The sequence below is a fragment of the Danio rerio genome, chromosome 24 (genome assembly GCF_049306965.1).
Source record: "Danio rerio strain Tuebingen ecotype United States chromosome 24, GRCz12tu, whole genome shotgun sequence".
Classification (NCBI taxonomy): Eukaryota; Metazoa; Chordata; class Actinopteri; order Cypriniformes; family Danionidae; genus Danio; species Danio rerio.
Window position 1 is genome coordinate 43,372,054 of NC_133199.1, and position 24,202 is coordinate 43,396,255.

The 24,202-nt window shown below is 37.4% G+C and overlaps 1 protein-coding gene and 1 long non-coding RNA gene across 6 annotated transcripts; one reads left to right on the top strand and one right to left on the bottom strand.

The window, feature by feature from the left end:
- The first annotated feature begins 1,246 nt into the window (after positions 1-1,246).
- stub1 (STIP1 homology and U-Box containing protein 1) lies at positions 1,247-12,695 on the top strand. 4 transcript variants are annotated; one of them, XR_012399082.1, is made up of 9 exons: positions 1,247-1,506; positions 4,465-4,683; positions 6,331-6,529; positions 7,624-7,789; positions 8,894-8,969; positions 9,227-9,283; positions 9,383-9,499; positions 11,520-12,049; positions 12,194-12,695. XR_012399082.1 is itself a non-coding variant. In XM_073940027.1 (8 exons), the coding sequence occupies exons 2-8, from the start codon at positions 4,561-4,563 to the stop codon at positions 11,643-11,645; spliced, it is 864 nt and encodes a 287-aa protein (XP_073796128.1). In that variant the 5' UTR covers positions 1,247-1,506; positions 4,465-4,560; the 3' UTR covers positions 11,646-12,695. The 4 variants fall into 4 exon arrangements, 2 of the variants coding, with proteins under 2 accessions (XP_073796128.1, NP_955968.2); XR_012399080.1 differs by having other exon boundaries at positions 11,520-12,036; XM_073940027.1 differs by having other exon boundaries at positions 11,520-12,695.
- A 3,701-nt stretch (positions 12,696-16,396) lies between these two features.
- Positions 16,397-20,812, bottom strand: LOC141380776 (uncharacterized). Of its 2 annotated transcripts, none has more exons than XR_012399575.1 (3): positions 20,222-20,812; positions 18,997-20,043; positions 16,397-18,087 (listed from the first exon to the last, which is right to left on the bottom strand). It is a non-coding gene; the product is annotated as an uncharacterized lncRNA (long non-coding RNA). The 2 variants fall into 2 exon arrangements; XR_012399576.1 differs by having other exon boundaries at positions 18,997-19,499; positions 20,376-20,429.
- Between the last annotated feature and the right edge of the window lie 3,390 nt (positions 20,813-24,202).

A 24,202-nucleotide genomic window follows, 5' to 3' on the forward strand; every position in this document is an offset into this window, starting at 1 on the left:
TTCACATCATTTTCAGCAAACTCATTGTTTTGCACCTAAAATATGATGCAGCTATTTTGGGGGGACTTTAAAATATCTCTAAACAAAAACTGAATACAAAATTCACATTTTTACAGAAGAATTAGAGACATTTGACTTATTTTTATAATAAAGTCTATGACTAAATTATGTAATTACATGAAAAAAAAATTTAAAGAAGAAATGACGGCATTCTTCATAAATGTTAATTAAAATGAGCAATTATGGCTTACTCTGAGTTATTTAAAGGTCAAAATTATAAATAGGGTATTAAAAAAAAGAAATGTTATACCTAAATCAAAATTAGAAGTGATAAGAAAGCACATTATCTTGAACATTTTTAAAGTTTTAAAATTAATAATCACAAAAAAACTAAAATGTAGAGTAAAAATGATGATAACACTAATGAATTATATATTATCATCATAATTATTCACATTTTGATTCATGTATTTTTTCTACTTGTCTTACTTGTCGACTGTTCATGTTGTCCTCATTTAAGTGCATTATATGGTTTATGAACTGAAATGGTGTTTGGTGACTCTTTTACTGTTCTTTAATGTTAATATATTATTTTTCTGAATGTGTTTGGTGTTCAGCAAGAAATTATATTGCAATCTGAATTTGAGTATGTTTATTATTAAATTATTCACATCATTTTAGCAAACTCATTGTTTTGCACCTAAAATATGATGCAGCTTTTTAGGGTGACTCTAAAATGTCTCTAAACAAAAATTAAATACAAAATGCACATTTTTACAGGAGAATTAAAGACATTTGATGTATTTTTATATTAAATTATATAGCTAAATTCTATAACTACATGAAAAAAAATATTTAAAGAAGAAATTAAGACTTTTTTTGTAATTCTTAATAAAAAATGAGCAATTATGGCTTACTCTGTTACTTAAAGGTCAAAATTATAAATAAGGTATTAAAGTCATAAGAATTAAAAGTCATTAGAAAGCTCAAAATTATATGCTGAAGTAGAAATTAAGTCAGTTATTTATATTTTTATTACATGCTTTTCTAGAACACTTTTTAAAATGTGTAACCGGAAAAAAACGTGTAAAATGTAGAATAAATAATGATAATAATCAAGCATTATTATTATAACTGTTTTCATATTTATTTATATATTTTATCTAATTATTATTATTATGAAATTAAACTCCTGCACGTCGCCGACAGGTGGCGTTATTACGTTGGCAACGAGCTTCCGATCGTCACCTCCGGCGACGTCACAGTGACGGCAGAGTCAAAACAACCGAAACATGATGCTAGCGTCTCACACCCGCGGGTAAAATGTCGTGTTTTTGAGGATCGCCGATGAAAACGTCGGACATTTGTCATCTTAATGTCATGATCGAGTCGGAATATGAGTTTGGCCGCGTTTCATTCGCTATCAGGGATCCAAAAGTGATCATCAAAGCACCAGTGTCGCTACCGGTTTGCTAACGACAGGCGTCAGTCCAGCAGTCAAACCCGGTACGCCTCAAATAATCCATATTTCATATTCAAACCATCTGATTTAATCTCTAAGCGTGTTTATTCTCAGCGCTGACCTGGTTGTTAGCTTGTAAAGTGTGTGTGAATGTGCTTATGTGTCAGGCACAGGAGTTTAATTTCTGATCGACGTGAAATTACATTTACTCGTTGGTAGTGCTTAATTTTAGTGATTAACTGTTGGATTGTGTGTGTTTTAAGTTCACAGAGCTGCATAAAGAGTCATGAATGATTTCACACAACTGTCAGTGTCCAGATGTGTGTTACTGTTGTCCAGATGTGTGTGTGTGTGTGTGTGATGTACATTAAACAATTCATTTTAATCATTTCTACTATATGAACAGCAGCTCTACAAAAGGTGCACGTTAATACATTTCAATCAAAATCAGAAAAATGTAGAGTATACACTCACCGACAGGAGCTTAATGCATTTAGGCATGTAGACATGGTCAAGACGATCTGCTGCAGGTCAAACCGAGCATCAGAATGAGGAAGTAAGGGGATTTGAGTGACTTTGAACGTGGCATGGATGTTGATAACAGACATGCTGGTCTAAGTATTTCAGAAACTGCTGATCTACTGGGATTTTCACGCACAACCATTTCTAGGGTTTACAGAGAATTCTCCGACAAAGTGGAAATATCCAGTGAGCGGCAGTTCTGTGAGCACAAATGCCTTGTTGATGCCAGAGGTCAGAGGAGAATGGCCAGACTGGTTCCAGCTGATAGAAAGGCAACAGAAACTCAAATAAGCACTCGTTACAACCAAGGTCTGCAGAAGAGCATCTCTGAACACACAACACGTCCAACCTTGAGGCGGATGGGCTACAGCAGCAGAAGAGCACACCGGGTGCCGCTCCTGTCAGCTAAGAACAGGAAACTGAGGCTACAATTCACACAGACTCACCAAAACTGGACAATAGAAGATTGGAGAAACGTTGCCTGCTCTGATGAGTCTCCATTTCTGCTGACACATTCAGATGCTCGGGTCAGAATTTGACGTCAACAGCATAAAAGCATGAATCCATCCTTCCTTGTGTCAGCGGTTTAAGCTGGTGGTGGTGGTGTATTGGTGTGGGGGAGATTTTTTTAGCACACTTTGGGTCCATTAGTACCAATTGAGGGTCGTGCAAGTTTTTGCAAGATACTTGTATTCAGCATTTAAAGGCTTAATTATGTTAACTAGGCAAGTCATTGTATAATGATGGTTTGTTCTGTAGCTAATTGAAAAATATCTTGATTTCTGTAGCGCTTTTACAATGCAGATTGTGTTAAAGCAGCTTAACATAGAAGATTATAGTGATATAGTGATAGTGTAAACTGTCAGTCCAGTTTTCAGAGTTGGAGTTCAGTTTAGATTAGTTCAGTGTGGTTTAATATTCAATACTGAGAGTTCAAACACTGAAGAGCAAATCCATCGATGCGCAGCTCCACAATTCCCAAACCAAGCAAGCCAGTGGCAACAGCGAAGGAACAATCTTCACCAATTGACGTGATTGAAGTGAAGGAAAAAACCTGGAGAGAAACCGGCTCTGTTGGGCACGACCATTTCTCCTCTGACCAAACTGCAGAAAAGCAGTCTAGGCGCCGGAGGCTGGAGAACGCTGGATGTCCATCGTGGAGAAGATGCAAGTGTGAGTAGGTCACCGGCGTGTGTTCAGGCTGGCCCACTTGATAAATGTGAGGACTTGTTTGTCACTGGGGTGATTCAGGCATCAGTCTTATGCTCTCAGCTCCTCCATGACAACCACAATATCTGCCAGGCCCGGATTGGCGAACCGAGAGAATTCCTGGTGGGTCGGTCCGTTTTTTGGCCGTGAGGGCCAGTGTCCCTAGCTGCTTGCACTCTCAGCAGTCACACTTTTTTCATTTATTTATTTATTAATTTGACCATAGCCTCACTCTTTTTTTTTGTTTTTCATTATTTTGCCGCAGCGCCGCTCTTTTTATTTATTTTTTTTCTTGCTGCTCCGTGAGCAAAATGCAGCCTGCAGGTTTACTAACGTTAATGATGATGTAACTAATCATTCGACCCCAAACAGTGGCACCTTAGTGATTATAAGAATTTGAATAATTAATATTAATGAATAATACACCTGCTCAATGAAAATCAGATGATTTACTACATTAAATCTGACAAAACTTGATCAGAAATCTAAAAGGAGAAAATGATTTAGCCATCAAAGTAATACTATGTCTTGCCGTTCACAGTGTAATCTTTATTTTTTATTCCCACTGGAATAGCGCCATTGTGGTCCAGTGGAAAGCACGTTGCGTTGCGAAACTTCCGACCCATGTTCGAATCTCACCTGAAAAATTATTATTATTATTTTTCGTTTTTATGACATAATACTGTAAGGGTTGTTGAACATTTGAATTTCTAAAGCAGCTGTTTTCTCAAAAAAGATGTGATAGTGTCATTAGAAACTGAATTGGAAATGACCTTATTTTAATGTAATCAGTCGAGGTGGGCTGGTCTGGCTTGAAACTCCAGGGCTGAAAATGAGTCCCACTCCGGCCCTGATATCTGCTCAGGATACGGCCTGGTCCAGGATTATGGAGACCTCTAGAAGTGCTCTGCGGTTGGCATCATTTCTTCACAGGTCTTGGATCACATCAATGGCGCTGCACAATCTCTAGAGGCCTCGGGATGAGTATCCCCAGGTGGAAATAGAAAATAAAGAAAATAATTAGCGTAGCTGCTGTTCATAGTGTATTTAAACAAGAGATATTAAAAATCAATGCAAAAATCAAGAGCTATAAATGAAAATAGCACTTATATAAACATAAAAACAAACACGCAAAGCATATCATTGTTTCTAACAAACTGTTTTGAATGTATATTCTTATGGTGGCTAATAAAATTGACCCCATAAGAATATTGTTATGATTTTGCACCTGCATTACTGTGGCTCATATTTTCCTTGTGTGTTTCTGAGAGGTTTGCAGGTAACTGGCTCCCCGGGACCGGCCGGTGCTCACCGAAGAGACGGGGAACAGGATTGGGAAGCAGGGGGGAGCGGCCACCGCAGAGCCCATGGAGAAGATGGCGAGCAGCCCAGAGAAAAGCTCATCCGCACAGGAGCTGAAGGAGCAGGGAAACCGCCTGTTCCTCAGCCGCAAGTACCAGGAGGCCGTCACCTGCTACAGCAAAGCCATCGTGAGTGAGGGGTGCTGGGAACACACAGAGTAAATATGTGTGTCAGTTTCAACAGCGGGGGGTTTAGGAGAAATTCAGACTCACAGAAAGTTCAGAATTATTAAACCTTCTGGTAAATAGTTTTTCCCCAATTTCTGTTTAAAGGACACATTTCTAAACATAATATTTATAATAACTCCTTTCTAATAACTGATTTATTTTCTCTTTGCCATGATGACAGCACATAATATTAGACTAGATATTCTTGAAGACACTAGTATTCAGCTTAAAGTGACATTTAAAGGCTTTACTAGGTTAATTAGGGTGAAGTTAGGGTCATTAGGCAAGTCATAATATAACAGTGGTTTGTTCTGGAGACAATCCAAACTAACATTGCATAGGGGGGCTAATAATATTGACTATTAAATGGTTTAAAACAATTATTAAATGCTTTTATTCTAGCCAAAATAAAACAAATAAAATACTGTGAAAAATTCCTGAATCTGTTCAACATCATTGGCAAATAATTAAAAAAGGAAAAATAATTCACCAGAGGGTGAAGAAATCTGCCCTCAACTGTAAATAAATTCAGAAGTTAATTATTGTATAAAAACATCAAATATTTAGTGCTGTTTAATAATAATGTTTAATATGTATACTTCTGTATACGCCATTTACAGAGGAGCGGGTGTATGTTTAAACAGACAAATACACTCAATAATATGTAAACATCTCCGTCCTGCATGTTTTATTTTAAAACTAAAGCTTATTTTCTCTTAAATGAGCGTAAACAGTTTCTAAAGTAATGGAATGCTTCATTATTGATCTGTGCATTCTTACAGAGACACCTCTGTTATCAAACAAAACAAAACATGAGATTCATTTGCTGCTCACTTGTTTGATAACAGGTGTCACTTTAAATGGCGTGTACAGACGCTGAGCTGGGATCAGTTTATTGTACGGAGCGCGTCTGTCAGTCAGCGCTTATACATGCTTTCACTGCTTCAGAGGTTGCATATATATTGCATATTAAAGAAATTGGGATAGAATGGTAAAATATGGGAGAATTTCAGCTAAAACGGGTGGGTTTACGTGAGTGAAGTGAACAGGAAGTGTTTGTGGAGAAACAGTTTTGCGAGAGAACGCAAAACATCTTCGCGAGGGAACGCAAAAACGTAGAAATATATATTTTCCTCCCAACCATATTTTTTTTTCACCCATTATTTTTTTCTCCCAGCCAATTTTTTCTCCTCAACTACGTCCCTTCCGGGTTTCTGTACAATCTGGCAACCTGTGCTTGCGTTTGTTTTGATCAAGGGGTGCAATACCTAGTTTCACCACTGGGTGTCAAACTTACATACTGCACTTATATATTACATTTAAAAAGCTATAAATCCACATAATGTTTTGGTCACATCCATAACGCATGTTTGTTTCTCTCATTTAAAGTATAAAACACACTTACAGATTAATATTTTATGATTAACTCTGTGTTTAGTCACAAATATTAACTGCTATTTCGATTTAATATTAACATAAACATTCTCTGTGAATTTTCAGTTTCAAGTTTGTACTCCAGATGTCACATCCATAATGCTGGAGTTGCTCATGAGTTGTTCTGTATGATCTTGTGTGTTGTATTAAACGTGTCTCTGCTTGTTTGTGTAGAATCGTAACCCATCAGTGGCCGTGTACTACACTAACAGAGCGCTATGCTACGTCAAGCTACAGCAGTACGACAAGGCACTGGCCGACTGTAAACACGCCCTCGAGCTCGACAGCCAATCGGTGAAGGCGCACTTTTTTCTGGGCCAATGTCAGCTGGAGCTGGAGAATTACGAAGAAGCCATCGGCAACTTACAAAGAGGTACACACTGAGCGGATTATACACGCATTTCTAATCATAATAGTTTTAATAACTCATTTCTAATAACTGATTTATTTCATCTTTGTCATGATGACAGCAAATAATATTTGACTAGATATTGTTAAAAATACTAATATTTAGCTTAAAGTAAACATTCCGGATACCTCTGAAATCTGATCTGGCACCTCATTTTACTGATCCCCCTCCTCAACCGCCCTCATCCGCTGTTCACTTTCACTTTCTTTCGCGACTCCTCAACCCTCTCCACTTTCGTCAGCGACACCCCTCTGCCATCCAACGCCCCGCTATCTTAAACACACCCCCCCCCCCTCCACCATCCAACGCCCCGCCATCTTACCCACCCCCTCCTTCAATTTAGTCTGTGCCAAACTTTTGTGTGTGGCACCTCTACATCCTGAGGTAACATGACGGATCTGTTACCCCGATCTGTTCTGGGACCTCGCAATTCACAAATGAAGCACTGCTCACCCTTTTTTCAATCTTTTAAAGCTTTATGAAATTCTTTATTTTATGGAACACAAAAGGAGATATTTTGAAAAATGTTGAAAACCTGTAACCATTGACTTCCATAGAACTTGTTTTTTAATATGAAAGTCAGTGCTCTTCAGCTTTCTTCAAATTATCTTCATTTAATGGGATAGTTCACCCCAAAATTTAAACTTCAGGAGTTTTTTTATTCTGTTGAACACTAAAGAAGATATTTTGAAAAATGTTGCAAACCTGTAACCATTGACTTCCATAGTAGAAAACAAAACTAATTGAAGTCAAATGGTTCCAGGGTTCCAGCCTTCTTTAAAAAATCTTCCTTTCTGTACAGAAAAAAGAAACTCTGACATGTTTTGAACAAGTAAAGGGTGAGTAAATGATGACAGAACTGTAATTTTTGGGTGAAAGTTCTTTCATTAAATTAATCTATTCTCTAATAATGTTGATTTTCTTTTGGTCAATATATTAGTCATTAATAGTATATAAAATAAGTAAACATTATTGGCACAAAATCTCTAAAATGCCCTACAGAATGTCTAGACATCATACAATGTCTGTGATTAAATTGCTCTTTGAATCATTTCCAGCCTATAACCTGGCGAAGGAACAGAGGCTCAATTTTGGAGACGACATCCCAAGTGCTCTTCGCATCGCCAAGAAGAAACGCTGGAACAGCATAGAGGAGAAGCGGATCAGCCAAGAGAACGAGCTGCACGCCTATCTCAGCAAACTCATCCTGGCCGAGAAGGAGAGGTGTGTGTGTGTTTGTGTGTGCATATGTGTTTTTTTTGTATGTGTGTCTGTGTGAGTTTCTTTATTTGTGTGCGTGTTTGCTTGCCTGTGTTTCTGTGTGTGTGTTTGCTTGTGTGTGTGTCTTTGTTTGTTCATGTGTGCATTTGTTTGTGTGTCTGTCTTGTGTGTTTTGTGTGTGCTTTTTGTTTTTGTTTGTTTGTGTGAGTTTAAGTGTGTGCATTTGTGTTTGTGTGTGTGTGTTTGTGTGTGCATTTGTGTTTGTGTGTGTGTGTTTGTGTGTGCATTTGTGTTTGTGTGTGTGTGTTTGTGTTTTTTTTTGTATGTGTGTTTGTTTATTTGTGTCCATGTGGGCTTCTGTGTGTGAGTTTGCTTGTGTGTCTATGTGTCTGTTTGTTTGCTTGTGTGTTTTTTGTGCGTGGCTTTGTGTGTGTGTGTGTGTGTGTGTGTGTCTTTGTGTGTTTGTTTGTGTGTGTGTGTTTGTCTGTGTGTGCATTTGTGTGTGTGTGTGTTTGTGATTTTTTTTTGTATGTGTGTTTGTGTGAGTTTGTGTTTATTTGTATCAGTGTGTGTGTCTGTGTGTCTTTGTTTACTTGTGGGGCTGTGTGTGTTTTTTGTGCGTGGCTTTATGTGTGTGTGTGTGTTTGTGTGTTTGCTTGTGTGTGTTTTCTTGTGTGGCTTTTGTGTGTTTGTGTTTTTGTGTGTGTCTTTTTGTGTGTGTGTTTGCTTGTGTGTGTGTGTGTGTGTGTGTGTGTGTGTACACATTTGTGTTTGTTTTTCTCTGTATGTGCATTTGTGTTTGGTTGTGTGTGTTTGCGTTTTTTGTACATGTGTTTGTGAGTTTGTGTTTATTTGTGTGCGTGTTTGCTTGCATGTGTGTTTGCTTTCCTGTTTCTGTGTGTTTGTGTTTGTTTGTGTGTGTGTGTGTGTGTGTGTGTGTGTGTGTGTGTGTGTGAGTGCTTTTGTGTGTGTGCTTTTCTGTGTTTATGTCTCTCTTGTACGTTTGTGTTTTTGTTTGTTTGTGTGAGTTTAAGTGCGTGCATGTGCGTGTGTGTGTGAGTATCTGTCAGTGTGCTCATGCTTCTGTTTGTGTGTGTGTGTGTTCAGAGAGCTGGACGACCGAGTGAAGCAGTCAGATGACAGTCAGAATGGAGGAGACATTAGCAAGATGAAGTCCAAGCATGTGAGACGTCCACATAAACACATCTCATACCACAGTACAGCACAATGCTCGATTCTGATTGGCCGATGAGCTTTGAAGATGATCCTAAAACAGCTGTAAACCTGTATCTATTGACTGCCATAATAGGAAAAGAAATACTATGGAAGTCAGTGGATGCAGGTTATTCTAATAATTACAGGCATATTGTCGATTATTCCCTGCATATAATCGGTGTATGATTGATGAAGTGATGTCATTTCCTGTGCTCGTCCCTGCAGGATAAGTATCTGATGGACATGGATGAGCTTTTCTCTCAAGTAGATGAAAAGAGGAAGGTATGAAGGGATTTTCTGATCGCTGCACTGACTCTGAAATATCACTGGCCCAAATCCTGCTCCTTGTAATGTTGTCTGTGTGTTTGGGTGGTGGTGCAGAAACGCGAGATCCCCGATTACCTGTGTGGGAAGATCAGCTTCGAGCTGATGAGGGAACCCTGCATTACTCCCAGCGGCATCACCTACGACCGCAAGGACATCGAGGAGCATCTACAGGTGAGACATGAAATCCATCCATCCATATATATATATATATATATATATATATATATATATATATATATATATATATATATATATATATATATATATATATATATATATATATATATATATATAAATAAATAAATAAATAAATATAAATATATATATTTATATTTATATATTTATATTTATATATATATATATATATATATATTTATATTTATATATATATATTTATATTTATATATATATATATATATATATATATATATATATATATATATATATATATATATATATATATATATATATAGATATATAGATAGATAGACAGACAGACAGACAGACAGACAGACAGATCTGGATGCATGTATACTTACCGGCCACTTTATTAGGTACACCTAACTAGTAGAAAGAAACTTGCCTGAAACTTGTATTATTGTCGGCTCAGTGAACGAGTCCTTCGTAATGGAGATTCATTCACAAACAAATCGCTCCCTCCGTTAGCATTAGAAGTGAAAGCGGGAGAGGAGGGTGTGTGTTTCAGGACACGGATTAGATCAAATTTAACAGAGAGGGAAGATAATACATTTTCATGCACACAAACACATTCGTCAGTGTTACTGCACGGGCATTGTGATGTAAAATGAGAATTTTCGTAATTTAAAAAAACATTGGATACTGACCACCGGGAAAACTCCCGATCACAGGCCTCTGCATGACCAAAGACCTCCACTGCACCTTTCCGCATTCATTTCAAAGGAGTGCGACCCTGTACTAAAATGGTGGCTCTACTGACGCATTTTTTCCAATAATGTAAATATCTATGAGAGTCAACAAGGTAATGAAAATATTCCTCAGAGATTTTGCTCCATATTAACATGATAGCATCACGCAGTTGCTGCAGATTTGTCGGCTGCACATCCATGATGCCAATCTCCCGTTCCACCACATACCAAAGCTGCTCTATTAGATTGAGCTCTGGTGACTGTGGAGGACATTTGAGTACAGTGAACTCATGGTCATGTTCAAGAAACCAGTCTGAGATGATTCAGGATTGGTGTGTTATCCTGCTGGAAGTAGCCATCAGAAGATGGAGACACTGTGGTCATAAAGGGATGGACATGGTCAGCAGCAATACTCATGTAGGCTGTGGCGTTGTCATGATGCTCAATTGGTACTAATGTACCCAAAGTGTGCCAAGAAAATCTCCCCCACACCATTACACCACCATCACCAGCCTGAACCGCTGACACAAGGCAGGATGGATCCATGCTTTCATGTTGTTGAGGCCAAATTCTGACCTGAAAATCTGAATGTGTCAGCAGAAATGGAGACTCATCAGAGCAGGCAACGTTTCTCCAATCTTCTATTGTCCAGTTTTGGTGAGTCTGTGTGAATTGTAGTCTCAGTTTCCTGTTCTTAGCTGACAGGAGCGGCACCCGGTGTGGTCTTCTGCTGCTGTAGCCCATCCGCCTCAAGGTTGGACGTGTTGTGTGTTCAGAGATGCTCTTCTGCAGAGCTCGGTTGTAGCGAGTGCTTATTTGAGTTACTGTTGCCTTTCTATCAGCTGGAACCAGTCTGGCCATTCTCCTCTGACCTCTGGCATCATCAAGGCATTTGTGCCCACAGAACTGCCGCCCACTGGATATTTCCTCCATTTCATCATTCTCTGTAAACCCTAGAGATGGTTGTGCATGAAAATCCCAGTAGATCAGCAGTTTCTGAAATACTCAGAGCAGCCCGTCTGGCACCAACATCCATGCCACGTTCAAAGTCACTTAAATTCCCTTTCAACCTCATTCTGATGCTCGGTTTGACCTGCAGCAGATCGTCTTGACCATGTCTACATGCCTAAATGCATTAAGTTGCTGCCATGTGATTGGCTGATTAGAAATCTCCATTAATGAGCAGTTGGACAGGTGTACCTAATAAAGTGGCCGATGTATTTTCATTTATGTTTTGGGTTTTATATATTTGTGTGTATGTCAGTAATTCAGCTTTAATGTGATTTCTCTGTCTCTGTCTGCAGCGTGTTGGCCATTTTGACCCCGTCACGCGTAGTCCTCTGACCCAAGATCAGCTGATCCCCAACCTGGCCATGAAGGAGGTGATCGACGCTTTCATCCAGGAGAACGGCTGGGTGGAGGACTACTGAAAACACACACACACACACACACTCACACACACAGGAGCGAGCGCAGCAGAGTTTCCTCACGCTGAATCCAATCCTCTCCTCTGTGTTCATGCACTTTAATCAGTGGAGCTTTTGCTGGAGTCAGACGAACGTTTCTCTGTCCCTCAGACTCTTCCTAATCACACACAATAATCACTCGCCTGCTGGTCTGGTACACACACACTTCCTCGCAATCTGCTGCATCCGATGATGATGATGATGCTGTAGTTTCGCCTCTGAATGTTAAGAAGCAACATTATTGATGACACATCTCAAATAATCATTGATAAAGAGGGAACTCTGTGCATGAGAGCGTCGCGTGTGTATGTGTGTGTTTTGTGTGTTTTTGTAAAAGCGTTCACCTACTACAGGGGTGTCCACACTCGGTCCTGGAGGGCCGGTGTCCTGATGAGTTTGCTTCAACACAGCTGCCAGGAAGTTTCTAGTATATCTAGTAAGAGTTTGATGAGCCGCTTCAGGTGTGTTTGATTAGGGTTGGAGCTGAACTCTCCAGAACACCGGCCCTCCAGGACTGAGTTTGGACACCGCTGGCCTCCCAGATCTATATGCAGAGTGTATAAAGTTCTAACACGCCTAGAATGTTTCCAAGATGCTTTGGGTTCTGATTATAACTTTTTATTTGTAACGAGCGTTTAATTCTCCACATATATTTAGACATTCATTCATTCATCTGCCAATCAATGAACTGAGGAGTCTGCAGATGGCATCATTAATGTCATGGTGTATTATTATTATGCGTTTAGTCTCGCTGCTGCGTCTGCGGTGGAGAGAGAGAGAGGTAAGTGAGCTTTTTTCCACACTATTGATTTTGTTGTCTTTCTCTCGGGAACTGTAGGGAGTTTTCTGTTTCCTGTCACACACACTTCCTGTTTTAGTATCAGTATTTCGGGGAGCCCTTGTTAGTCGCTGGATGTCGCAGTTGCTGAACTATGTCCGTCTCGGTTCAGATTTTCCCAAAGTGTTTAGGTTGGATGCATGTTCAATAAATGGTATTTTGTTTCTTTTTTGTAATGTGTTTAATTGATTCTTGCTCATTTCACCCAATATGATAAACACTAGCTATTTTAAAAGGGTAGTTCACCCCATAATGTGAACTCCGTCACTGTTTTAGCCAATCACAGGCTTCGTAATAGCACATTAGGGAAAGTGAGATTGTATGAGGATGTTGGAGTCATGGTGGTGCAGTGGGTAGCATGATCGCCTCACAGCAAGAAGGTCACTGGTTTCAGCCTCAGCTCTGTGTGGAGTTGGCATGTTCTCCCCATGTTGGCATGGGTTTCCTCCGGGTGCTCCAGTTTCCACCACAGTCTAAAGATATGTGAATTGGGTAAGCTTAAACTGTCCGTAGTGTATGTGTGTGAATGTGTATGGGTGTTTCCCAGTGCTGGGTTGCTGCTGGAAGGGTATTCGCTGTGTAAAAACATTCTGGATAAGTTGGCGGTTCATTCCGCTGTGGCGACACCAGATTAATAAAGAAACTAAGCCGACAAGAAAATGAATGAATGAATATGAGGATGCTCATAACGCCCCATTCAAACGGGGCTTCATTCAAATGGGGCTTAATTCAAACGGGGCTTCATTCAAATGGGGCTTAATTCAAACGGGGCTTCAACGGGGCATCAACGCTTGACAGAGGGCGTGTCTTAAGTTGGGGCTGATGCGATCATCATAGCAGCATCAGCCAATGAAATTAGTTTGCAATCGGCTACTGTCTGAGCCGTTGTATTTGCATACAGTGATCTGATTGGCTGGCGCTTCCGACGGCGCTTTAAAAGTTGTGCAAGTCCACTGAAGGATGCCAAAATCAAAAGTCCAAAAATTGCAACCCTAAATTTTACTGTACACCACACTGTTTTTAATGCCAACCGCAGATGTCTTTGACTAACAGCCCTCAGAAGAGCTGAATGGAGTGAGGACCCAATTAAAAATGCTGGACTCTGTCATATTATGTGAGTTCACGCTATGCTGAATCAGACACATCACTGGTTTTTGATTTCAGCAAAAGCAGTTAAATAGGGCGAATTAAACTGCGGACATTGAATGCTAATACCCTGCCGTACAAGTGTGGTTCACTGTCAGAATGCAGTTTTGCTTGTTGATGATTACCCAAGCCTTGTACAGTTTTGTCTTCTAGTCTTTGGCTTGGCAGAATGCCCAAGCATACTGCCCGAGAGGTGTTTTATAGATGGCCGCCGAGAGAAACGACTTGCCCTAAAGGAACTTTAGTACCAACAAAGATCTTAGAATGACCAAAAAGCGACACTCAATAGAACGTTCCATTGCAACAGCAGAGCCCTGCGATTCCGCCATTTTGGAGTGAAAGCAAATGACCGTCCATTGGATCTTATTGCTGTTGCAATGGCAAGCCGCTGCTTTGTTTTTTATTTATTTCTTTAAAAAGAACATTAAAGTTGAAATACAACCTGGAAATGCCAATACAACACGTACAATCAAATACTGGGGATTATCAGCACTTTTAATAGTTAATTTTACAGACTTGTTTAAGTGTTTTAACCATATTTGTTTTCTTGAAATGGTCAATTTCTGTTAAAGGAAGACTAATATAGCTTTTATGTAAAAAGCGCCATTTGTCCCAAATGAGTGAATTCTGACACATGAACTCATCATTGTTTGTTCATCATTTTTAATACTGTCATTACAAATCTTGCAGGCCGTACAAACTACTAGATGAAGTTGTTTTTTTGTGGGGTATACTTATTTTTGTATCACTCAAATTAGAGTAAAGCTAAAAATAAAATAATTAAAGTTTTTTTGTTAACCTTACTTTCATGCTATAGCTGAAAGATATTTTAGAGACCAGATATGGTTGGGGCAACATGTTGGTAGCTATTTTCATTGAGACACTGTTTAAAATGTTAATGTTATGTGTGTGTGTGTGTGTGTGTGTGTGTGTGTGTGTGTGTGTGTGTGTGTGTGTGTGTGTGTGTGTGTGTGTAATATTTTAACACAATGTTGTAATTAATTCTGTCTAAAGCAGTGTTTTTCAAAGTGGGAGCCGGGACCGGGTCTCGAGATAATGAGGGGGGTGGGGGGGGTTCCTCGGCGATTTCCAAAAATTGTATTAAAATATAAGAATTACCATAATCTATCTATAACCTACTGGAGAAAAAAATAGTTAATAATAATTAACATGTTAATTATTCATGTTATAATTAACATGTTAATTATTAATATGTTAATTAATCAGCCTTTCAAAATGTTTTGTTTTTGCGACCCCAGGGGTGATTAAAGTAAAGTATGCATTAAAGTAAAGACAAAGCAATAGTGTCAGACATTGCTTCTTTGGCACCAGGTTAAACGTTCTGACGCCTTTACAGCATTAAAAATAAATACTGGGCACAACTGAACATGGAGGATGTTCTCCGAGTGGCGCTCTCCAAAAATAAGCGATGAATAGACTTGGGCCTGTTTGTCTGTATGTGTGCACCGTTGTGTGCAAGGTTTATATATTTATAACCTCTTGAGAGGATATTGGGGGTTGAGAGTAACTGGCATTGTTATTTTGGGGGTCATAGGCTAAAATGTTTGCGTACTCCTGGTGTAAAGTTAGTTATCTGTGCTGTTGTTCTATTGGAATTTTCAATTCATAATGGCCGCCGCGTGACACTAGCGGCATCTAGTGGCGGTTTAGAAAATAGCAGCGGAGTGTCGCCTCTTAGTGATTCTTTTTTTATTTTTTTTTAACAAACAGAATTATACAATAATATACAAAAATACATGCCAGAGTGTGTGTGTGTATATATATATATATGTCAGTATAATATCAGTAAATAATCTGTAATTATTCATTCATTCATTCATTTTCTGCCGCTTTTCCGGGGCCGGGTCACGGGGGCAGCAGTCATAGTAGAGAACCCCAAACTTCCCTTGCCCTAGACACTTCCTCCTGGGGGGATCCCGAGGCGTTCCTAGGTCAGCTGAGAGACATAGTCCCTCCAGGGTGTCCTGGGTCTTCCCCGAGGCCTCCTCCTGGTGGGACATGCCTGGAACACCTCCCTAAGTAAGCATCCAGGAGGCATCCCAAACGGTACCAACTAGATATTTAATAAATAAATAATTAATTAAAAATCTTATATTCATTAAGAATATTAAAAGTCTTCTTTGCTTTTTTATTAACAATTTTCTCCAAACTTGTGCAGTACACCTTAGTCTATTAAAGGAAATGAATAATATTTGGCTTTGATTCAGCCCATTTTGTATGTATGTGAAATTTTCCATAATAATAAAAAGTTGTACTAGGAAGATATATATTTTTTTTACATGTATTTACATAAATGCAAATATCAGTTTTTTTTTTACTTGAAAACAATATTTGTTTTCCTTTTTAGAAAATTTTCCACATCCACCCATAAAATCCTTGTGTATATACAATCACAAAACATGTGAATAAAAGACTCCTTTCCACGCAACAAAAAGCACAGAAATAATCAATATCTAAATTAAATCTCTCTAAAATAATATATACATATACACATCCAATATATATATAATATAATAAGTTACATTATATATATATATATATATATATATATATATATATATAATAAATGTAACTTATTTTACTTTGTTATTTATGCAATATATTTCATAAGAACCAACCTTTTTTCCAATTTATAAATACATTTGGTCTATTTTATTTTATAATATATATATAACTGTATCACATGCTATAATATTTCTAATATATTTATTAGTATAACTTTGTTTAATAATATCAACATCTCCTAAAAAAGGTTTTAACATAATTTACTTCTAAAGATTTAATTCCCTACGCTCTTATAAAATGAGGAAGCTGTTGAGATATGGCATCAAATACAGGAGCATACTCCTTTGGAGTAACTGGAAAACCAAACTGATCTAAAATTCACTGTAAAATAATAAATTACCATTTAAATTTAGAAGTTTTCTAACTAATGCAATATAATTTCCATACTATTTTTGGACGAAGAGAGATTTATTTTTATATTGAATATATGTATTATTCCAATTAATATACTTGTTTGGGGAAAATTGTGCCTCTTGTTGATTCTATACTCTTTTAGTTCACGTCAAACTGCTGTAAGTTTGATTGACGTTTGTCTAAGCCAATTAAAATGATTTGGGGGCGGTACCATTTGCTTCGCGCCAAACGCTTGTGAAGTTTGATTGACGTTTGTCTAAACCAATTCAAATGTTTAGTGGACGATGCCAATCAGTTTCCGCCCAAACACATGTGAACGACAAAACCGTCTGGACTTCTGACTTCTTTAATTTATTGATTCTAAAGCCCTTTCTTTCTCTTTATAACTCAATCAATAGTTTAATGCTGAAAAATCAACAAGATCAGGTAAGGTATCATGGCTTTATGCTTACGTTTCGAGGTGGTTAAATTCGGGCTTATTTCACGGCTGTTGTTGTTGTTGTGGTTAATGACATAAAAAAGTAAATGTTAAAACTATTACGGTTAAAGGTGTTTTAAATACCGTTATGTATAGCAATAGTGACATATGGTTTGCAGACACTCTTTATTAAAAATAAATCTCAAATATAAGTGACTTTTATGCTATAACCCCATCTGTCTGTCGTTTTATTTAAAACCCATGAGAGACTTAAGACTCAATCAGTAATTTAATGCTGAAAAATCGAGAAGAAGATCAGGTAAGACACTGGCTTTACCGTGGCTTTATACCCGCTGTGGAAAATCTTACGTTATGAGGTTGTTAAATTCCCGCCTATTTCACTGCTGTCGTCATCTTTGTTGTTGTTGGTTAATAACATGAAAAAGTAAAAAATGATACGAGAAGAAAAAGAAATGATAATGCTGAAAAAACGAAAAGAGAAGGTAAGACACTGGTTTACCATGGTTTTAGCCCGCCACGGCATATTTGACGTTATGAGGTTGTTAAATTCGCGTCTACTTCACTGCATTTGTTGTTGTTGGTTAATAACATGAAACCGTAACGTTAAATTATACAAGAAGAAGAAGAAATGATATCGAGAAGAAGATCAGGTAAGACACTGGTTTTACCATGGCTTTATGACCGCTGCGGCAAAACTTGCATTATGAGGATGTTAAATTCATGCCCATTCCTTTTTTTTTATTGTTGTCTGATAGCATGAAAAGTAAATTTCACAACTGTTACTGTTGACATGGTTTGCAGACATACCACATGATTAAAATACAATGACAAATATGAATGACTTGTATGCTATAACCTTATTTGTTTAATTTAAAATGGGCCGGTATAATTTTCTGATGATATGATAACCTTGGATAAAGATATCACGGTTTCATGGTATCAATGTACTGTGATTTCTGTTCCAAAATAAGGTAATTTCTTTAGTAAAAACATGCCTAGACTCAGTCAGTGGTTTAATATTGAAAAGAAGATCAGGGAAGACACTGTGTTGTCATGTTTTTTGCCTGCCGTGGCATATTTTACATTATGAGGTTGTTTAATTTGCGCCTATTTCACTACTTTTGTTGTTGTTGCTGTTGGTAAATTTTTTTTAAAAAATTACAAGAAGAAGAAGAAATGATATCGAGAAGAAGATCAGGTAAGACACTGGTTTTACCATGGCTTTATACCCGCTGCGGTATATTTTACGTTATGAGGTTGTTCAATTCAGGCCCATTTTGCTGCTTTTGTTGTTGTTGTTGTTGTTGTTATTAGTTAATTACATAAAAAAAGAAAAAAATTATACAAGAAGCTGAAGAAGAAAACGAAGAAATGATATCGAGAAGACGATCAGGTAAGACGCTGGTTTTACCATGGGTTTATGCCCGCCGCGGCAAAACTTGCATTATGAAGTTGTTAAATTCATGGCCATTCCTCTGCTTTTGTTGTTGTTGTCTGATAGCATGAAAAAGTAAATTTCACAACTGTTACTGTTGACATGGTTAGCAGACATACCACATGATTAAAATACAATGACAAATATGAATGACTTGTATGCTATAACCCTATTTGTTTAATTTAAAATGGGCCGGTTTAATTTTCTGACGATATGATAACCTTGGATAAAGATATCACGGTTTCATGGTACCAATGTACTGTGATTTCTGTTCCAAAATAAGGTAATTTCTTTAGTAAAAACATGCCTAGACTCAGTCAGTGGTTTAATATTGAAAAGAAGATCAGGGAAGACACTGTGTTATCATGTTTTTTGCCTGCCGTGGCATATTTTACATTATGAGGTTGTTTAATTTGCGCCTATTTCACTACTTTTGTTGTTGTTGCTGTTGGTAAATTTTTTAAAAAAATTTACAAGAAGAAGAAGAAATGATATCGAGAAGACGATCAGGTAAGACACTGGTTTTACCATGGCTTTATGCCCGCCGAGGCAAAACTTGCTTTATGAGGTTGTTAAATTTGCGCCTATTTGTTGCTTTTGTTGCTGTTGGTTAATAACATGAAAAAGTTAATTATACAACAATAATAATAATAATAAGAAGTTTTATCAAGAAGAAGACCAGGTAAGACGCTGGTTTTACCAAAGCTTTATGCCCGCTGCGGCATATTTTACGTTGTGAGGTTGTTAAATTTGTTCCCAATTCACTCTTTTGTTGTTGTTGTTGTTGTTGTTTGTTAATAACATGAAAAAGCAAAAAATTATACAAAAAGAAGAAAAAGAAATTTTATCGTCAATTTATCCAGAAAACTCAAAACCGCAGTAAACCTTGAAACATATCGTCCTCTGCCTAGAGTCAATCAGTGGATTAATGCTAAAAAATCGAGAAGATCAGGGAAGATACTGTTATGGCTTTATGCCCGCCGCGGCATGTTTTACGTTATGAGGTTGTTAAATTTTAGCCTATTTTGCAGCTTTTGGTGTTGTTGGTTAATAACATGAAAAAGTGAATTTTACAAGAAGAAGAAGAAATGATATAGAGAAGAAGATCAGGTAAGACAATAGTTTTACCATGGCTTTATGCCCGCTGTGGCAAAACTTGCGTTATGAGGTTGGTAAATTCGTGCCCATTTTGCTGCTTTTGTTGTTGCTGTTGGTTAATACATGAAAAAGTAAATTTATAGAAGAAGGAGGAGAAGAAGAAATGATATCATGAAGAAGATCAGGTAAGACGCTGGTTTTACCATGGCTTTATGCCCGCTGCGGTATATTTTACGTTATAAGGTTGTTCAATTCAGGCCCATTTTGCTGCTTTTGTTGTTGTTGTTGTTGTTGTTGTTGTTATTAGTTAATTACATAAAAAAAGAAAAAAATTAAACAAGAAGCTGAAGAAGAAAACGAAGAAATGATATCGAGAAGACGATCAGGTAAGACACTGGTTTTACCATGGGTTTATGCCCGCCGCGGCAAAACTTACTTTATGAAGTTGTTAAATTCATGCCCATTCCTCTGCTTTTGTTGTTGTTGTCTGATAGCATGAAAAAGTAAATTTCACAACTGTTACTGTTGACATGGTTAGCAGACATACCACATGATTAAAATACAATGACAAATGTTTTTTACATGGCTTTATGCCCCCCGTGGCAAATCTTACATTGAGGTTGTTCTATTCGTGCCCATTTCACTGCTTTTGTTGCTGTTGGTAACAACAAGAAAAAGTAAATTATGCAAGCAGAAAGATAAATTTTATCGAGCTGAAGACCAGGTTAGACACTGCCTTTACCATGGCTTTATGCCCGCCACGGTATATTTTATGTTATGAAGTCGGTAAATCTGTACCTATTTTGCTGCTTTTGGTGTTGTTGGTTAATAACATGAAAAAGTGAATTATACAAGAAGAAGAAGAAGAAACGATATAGAGAAGATCAGGTAAGACAATAGTTTTACCATGGTTCTATGCCCGCTGTGGCAAAACTTGCATTATGAGGTTGTTCAATTTGTGCCAATTTTGCTGCTTTTGTTGTTGTTGGTTAATAAAATGAAAAAGTACATTTATACAAGAAGAAGAAGAAATGATATCAAGAAGAAGACCAGGTAAGACGCTGGTTTTACCAAAGCTTTATGCCCGCTGCAGTATATTTTACGTTGTGAGGTTGTTAAATTCAGGCCCATTTCACAGCTTTTGTTGTTGTTGTTGTTGTTGTTGTTGTTGTTGGTTAATAACATGAAAAAGTAAAAATATACAAGAAGAAGAAGAAATGATATCGAGAAGAAGATCAGGTAAGTTGCTGGTTTTACCATGGCTTTATGCCCGCCGCGGCATATTTTATGTTAGGAAGTTGGTAAATCTGTGCCTATTTTGCTGCTTTTGTTGTTGTTGGTCAAAAACATGAAAAAGTAAAAAATTATACATGAAGAAGAAGAAGAAATTTTTACCAAAAGGAAGATCAGGTAAGACGCTGGTTTTATCATGGTTTTATGCCCGCCGCGGCATGTTTTATGTTATGAGGTTGTTAAATTTTAGCCTATTTTGCTGCTTTTGGTGTTGTTGGTTAATAACATGAAAAAGTGAATTTTACAAGAAGAAGAAGAAGAAATGATATAGAGAAGAAGATCAGGTAAGACAATAGTTTTACCATGGCTTTATGCCCGCTGTGGCAAAACATGGTTATTAGGTTGGTAAATTCGTGCCCATTTTGCTGCTTTTGTTGTTGCTGTTGGTTAATACATGAAAAAGTAAATTTATAGAAGAAGGAGGAGAAGAAGAAATGATATCAAGAAGAAGATCAGGTAAGACGCTGGTTTTACCATGGCTTTATGCCCGCTGCGGTATATTTCACGTTATAAGGTTGTTCAATTCAGGCCCATTTTGCTGCTTTTGTTGTTGTTGTTGTTGTTGTTATTAGTTAATTACATGAAAAAGTAAAAAATTATACAAGAAGCTGAAGAAGAAAACGAAGAAATGATATCGAGAAGACGATCAGGTAAGACACTGGTTTTACCATGGGTTTATGCCCGCCGCGGCAAAACTTGCATTATGAAGTTGTTAAATTCATGCCCATTCCTCTGCTTTTGTTGTTGTTGTCTGATAGCATGAAAAAGTAAATTTCACAACTGTTACTGTTGACATGGTTAGCAGACATACCACATGATTAAAATACAATGACAAATGTTTTTTACATGGCTTTATGCCCCCCGTGGCAAATCTTACATTGAGGTTGTTCTATTCGTGCCCATTTCACTGCTTTTGTTGCTGTTGGTAACAACAAGGAAAAGTAAATTATGCAAGCAGAAAGATAAATTTTATCGAGATGAAGACCAGGGGCCTGTTTCAGTAAGGAGGTTCAAACAACTCGGAGTTTAAACTTGAACTCTGAGTTGATTTATCGAGAGATTAAAAACTCTGAGTTTTCGGTTTCAGAACAGCTGATCTGAGTTGGGTCAATCAACTTCGAGTAGACCAACTCAGAGTTAAGCGCGCGCACCGTGACTATAAAAAGGCATTATCAATGGAGCGCAGATATTATGAGTGACTACGGCAACATCTTTAAAAAAGAGATCACCATTTCTTTCTCCAGCTGAACTTGATGTGCTCATGCAAAGTTATAGCAAATATGAGTGTTTATATTTAAAATGAAGCAACCATCAGTGAAACAGAGACAGCGTGGGAAAACAGCTGCTCAAGTTAATGCGTAATTTTTAATTTTAAGTATTTAAACATTTTAAGTATAATAAAATAAGTAATGTAATGTGTGACGTTTATACTTTTTTTCTAAACTTTTTACACTTTTATCAGTTTTAATAAATTTAACAGTGCACTTGTTATGTGTCGGCCTTTTTATTGATCAAGTGATAGAGGTTGATATAACATTAAGAAGGTAAGCAGTAATAAAATAATTTAGACAGAATAATAATCCTATTAATCTAGTAACAGTGCATGTCGAAGGTTAAGTTAATTATTTATGAAAAAAAGGACAAGCCTCGTACGTGACTTTGTTCTGTGTGTGACAAATGTAGGCAGTAGCTGTGTTTCCATCAAAATATAGGCTATTACATAAATTTGTGCAAAACTGGAATAACGCCTAAAAATAAAGCAGCGTTTTTATCCAAAGAGTCGAAGAGAACAGTCGTCACTTCCTGATTAACTTGCGCCAAGTAAAAACAGAATTACTGCGGTAGAAGAAGCTGCATCAATGATTTTTTATTTAATTAATGTACCTGAGCCTCAGAAGACAATTGACACACAATGAACACGTGGGGGCGTTTGAAGCCAGACGCGGAGATCTTGACACGCTCCAGACGCTCGGAGGTAATTAATAATATACACTAATACTGAAACAGTTAAGGCATTTTAGAATGACTGAAACACCATTTAAGATGTTCTACAGTGTGCTCAGTCTGCTGGTTTGTCCTTTCACACACATTTTCATCATCATCTCTAACAAACCATTTTTTTAATGTACATACTGTAATTTGTTAAGTGCACTTCGTAGTTTATGTGCATCTTATCAAATAAAAGTTTAACCTACTCAGTTATGCACATGTTATATTATGCGTATTTTCAAAAGTTATGTGAATCAGGACGTTTCCATCAATCTTTTTTATGCACATCTCCAAAATGAGCTCTAAAATAGGTGTGTGGAAATGTAAGACTAATGCGAGAAATGCGCTTCATCTTTAAAAAGGGGAGGAGACCAACAGAAACTCAGAGTTTAGAGAATAAAACCTGCTCCGGACCAGGTTAGATTCACAGAGTAAGTTACCACGGTAACTGACTCTGAGTTAAAGTTAACTCTCTTTTAGAAACAGGCTTGACTTACCCTGCTTTCTCGAGTTTAACAAACCTGCCATTTTGAAACGGAAAACCCAGAGTTTCTCTCATTTCAGAGATCTCATTTCAAAATCTGTGCCTATTTTGCTGCTTTTGTTGCTGTTGGTTAATAACATGAAAAAGTGAATTATACAAGAAGAAGAAGAAAAGATATCGAGAAGATCAGGTAAGACACTGGTTTTACCATGGCTTTATGCCCGCCGAGGCAAAACTTGCGTTATGAGGTTGTTTAATTTGTGCCAATTTTGTTGCTTTTGTTGTTGTTGGTTAATAAAATGAAAGTACATTTATACAAGAAGAAGAAGAAATGATATCAAGAAGAAGAGCAGGTAAGACACTGGTTTTACCATGGCTTTATGCCCGCCGCGGCATATTTTATGTTAGGAAGTTGGTAAATCTGTGCCTATTTTGCTGCTTTTGTTGTTGTTGGTCAAAAACATGAAAAAGTAAAAAATTATACAAGAAGAAGAAGAAGAAAGTTTTACCAAGAAGAAGATCAGGTAAGACGCTGGTTTTACCATGGCTTTATGCCCGCCGTGGCATGTTTTATGTTATGAGGTTGCTAAATTTGCGCCTATTTTGCTGCTTTTGTTGTTGCTGTTGGTTAATAACATGAAAAAGTAAATTATAGAAGAACAAGAAGAAAAAATTGTATAGAGAAGAAGATCAGGTAAGACTCTGGTTTTACCATGGTTTTATGCCCGCTGCGGTATATTTTACATTGTGAGGTTGTTAAATTCGAGCCCATTTTGCAGCTTTTGTTGTTGTTTGTTAATAACATGAAAAAGTACATTTATAGAAGAAGAAGAAGAAGAAATGTTATCGAGAAGAAGAT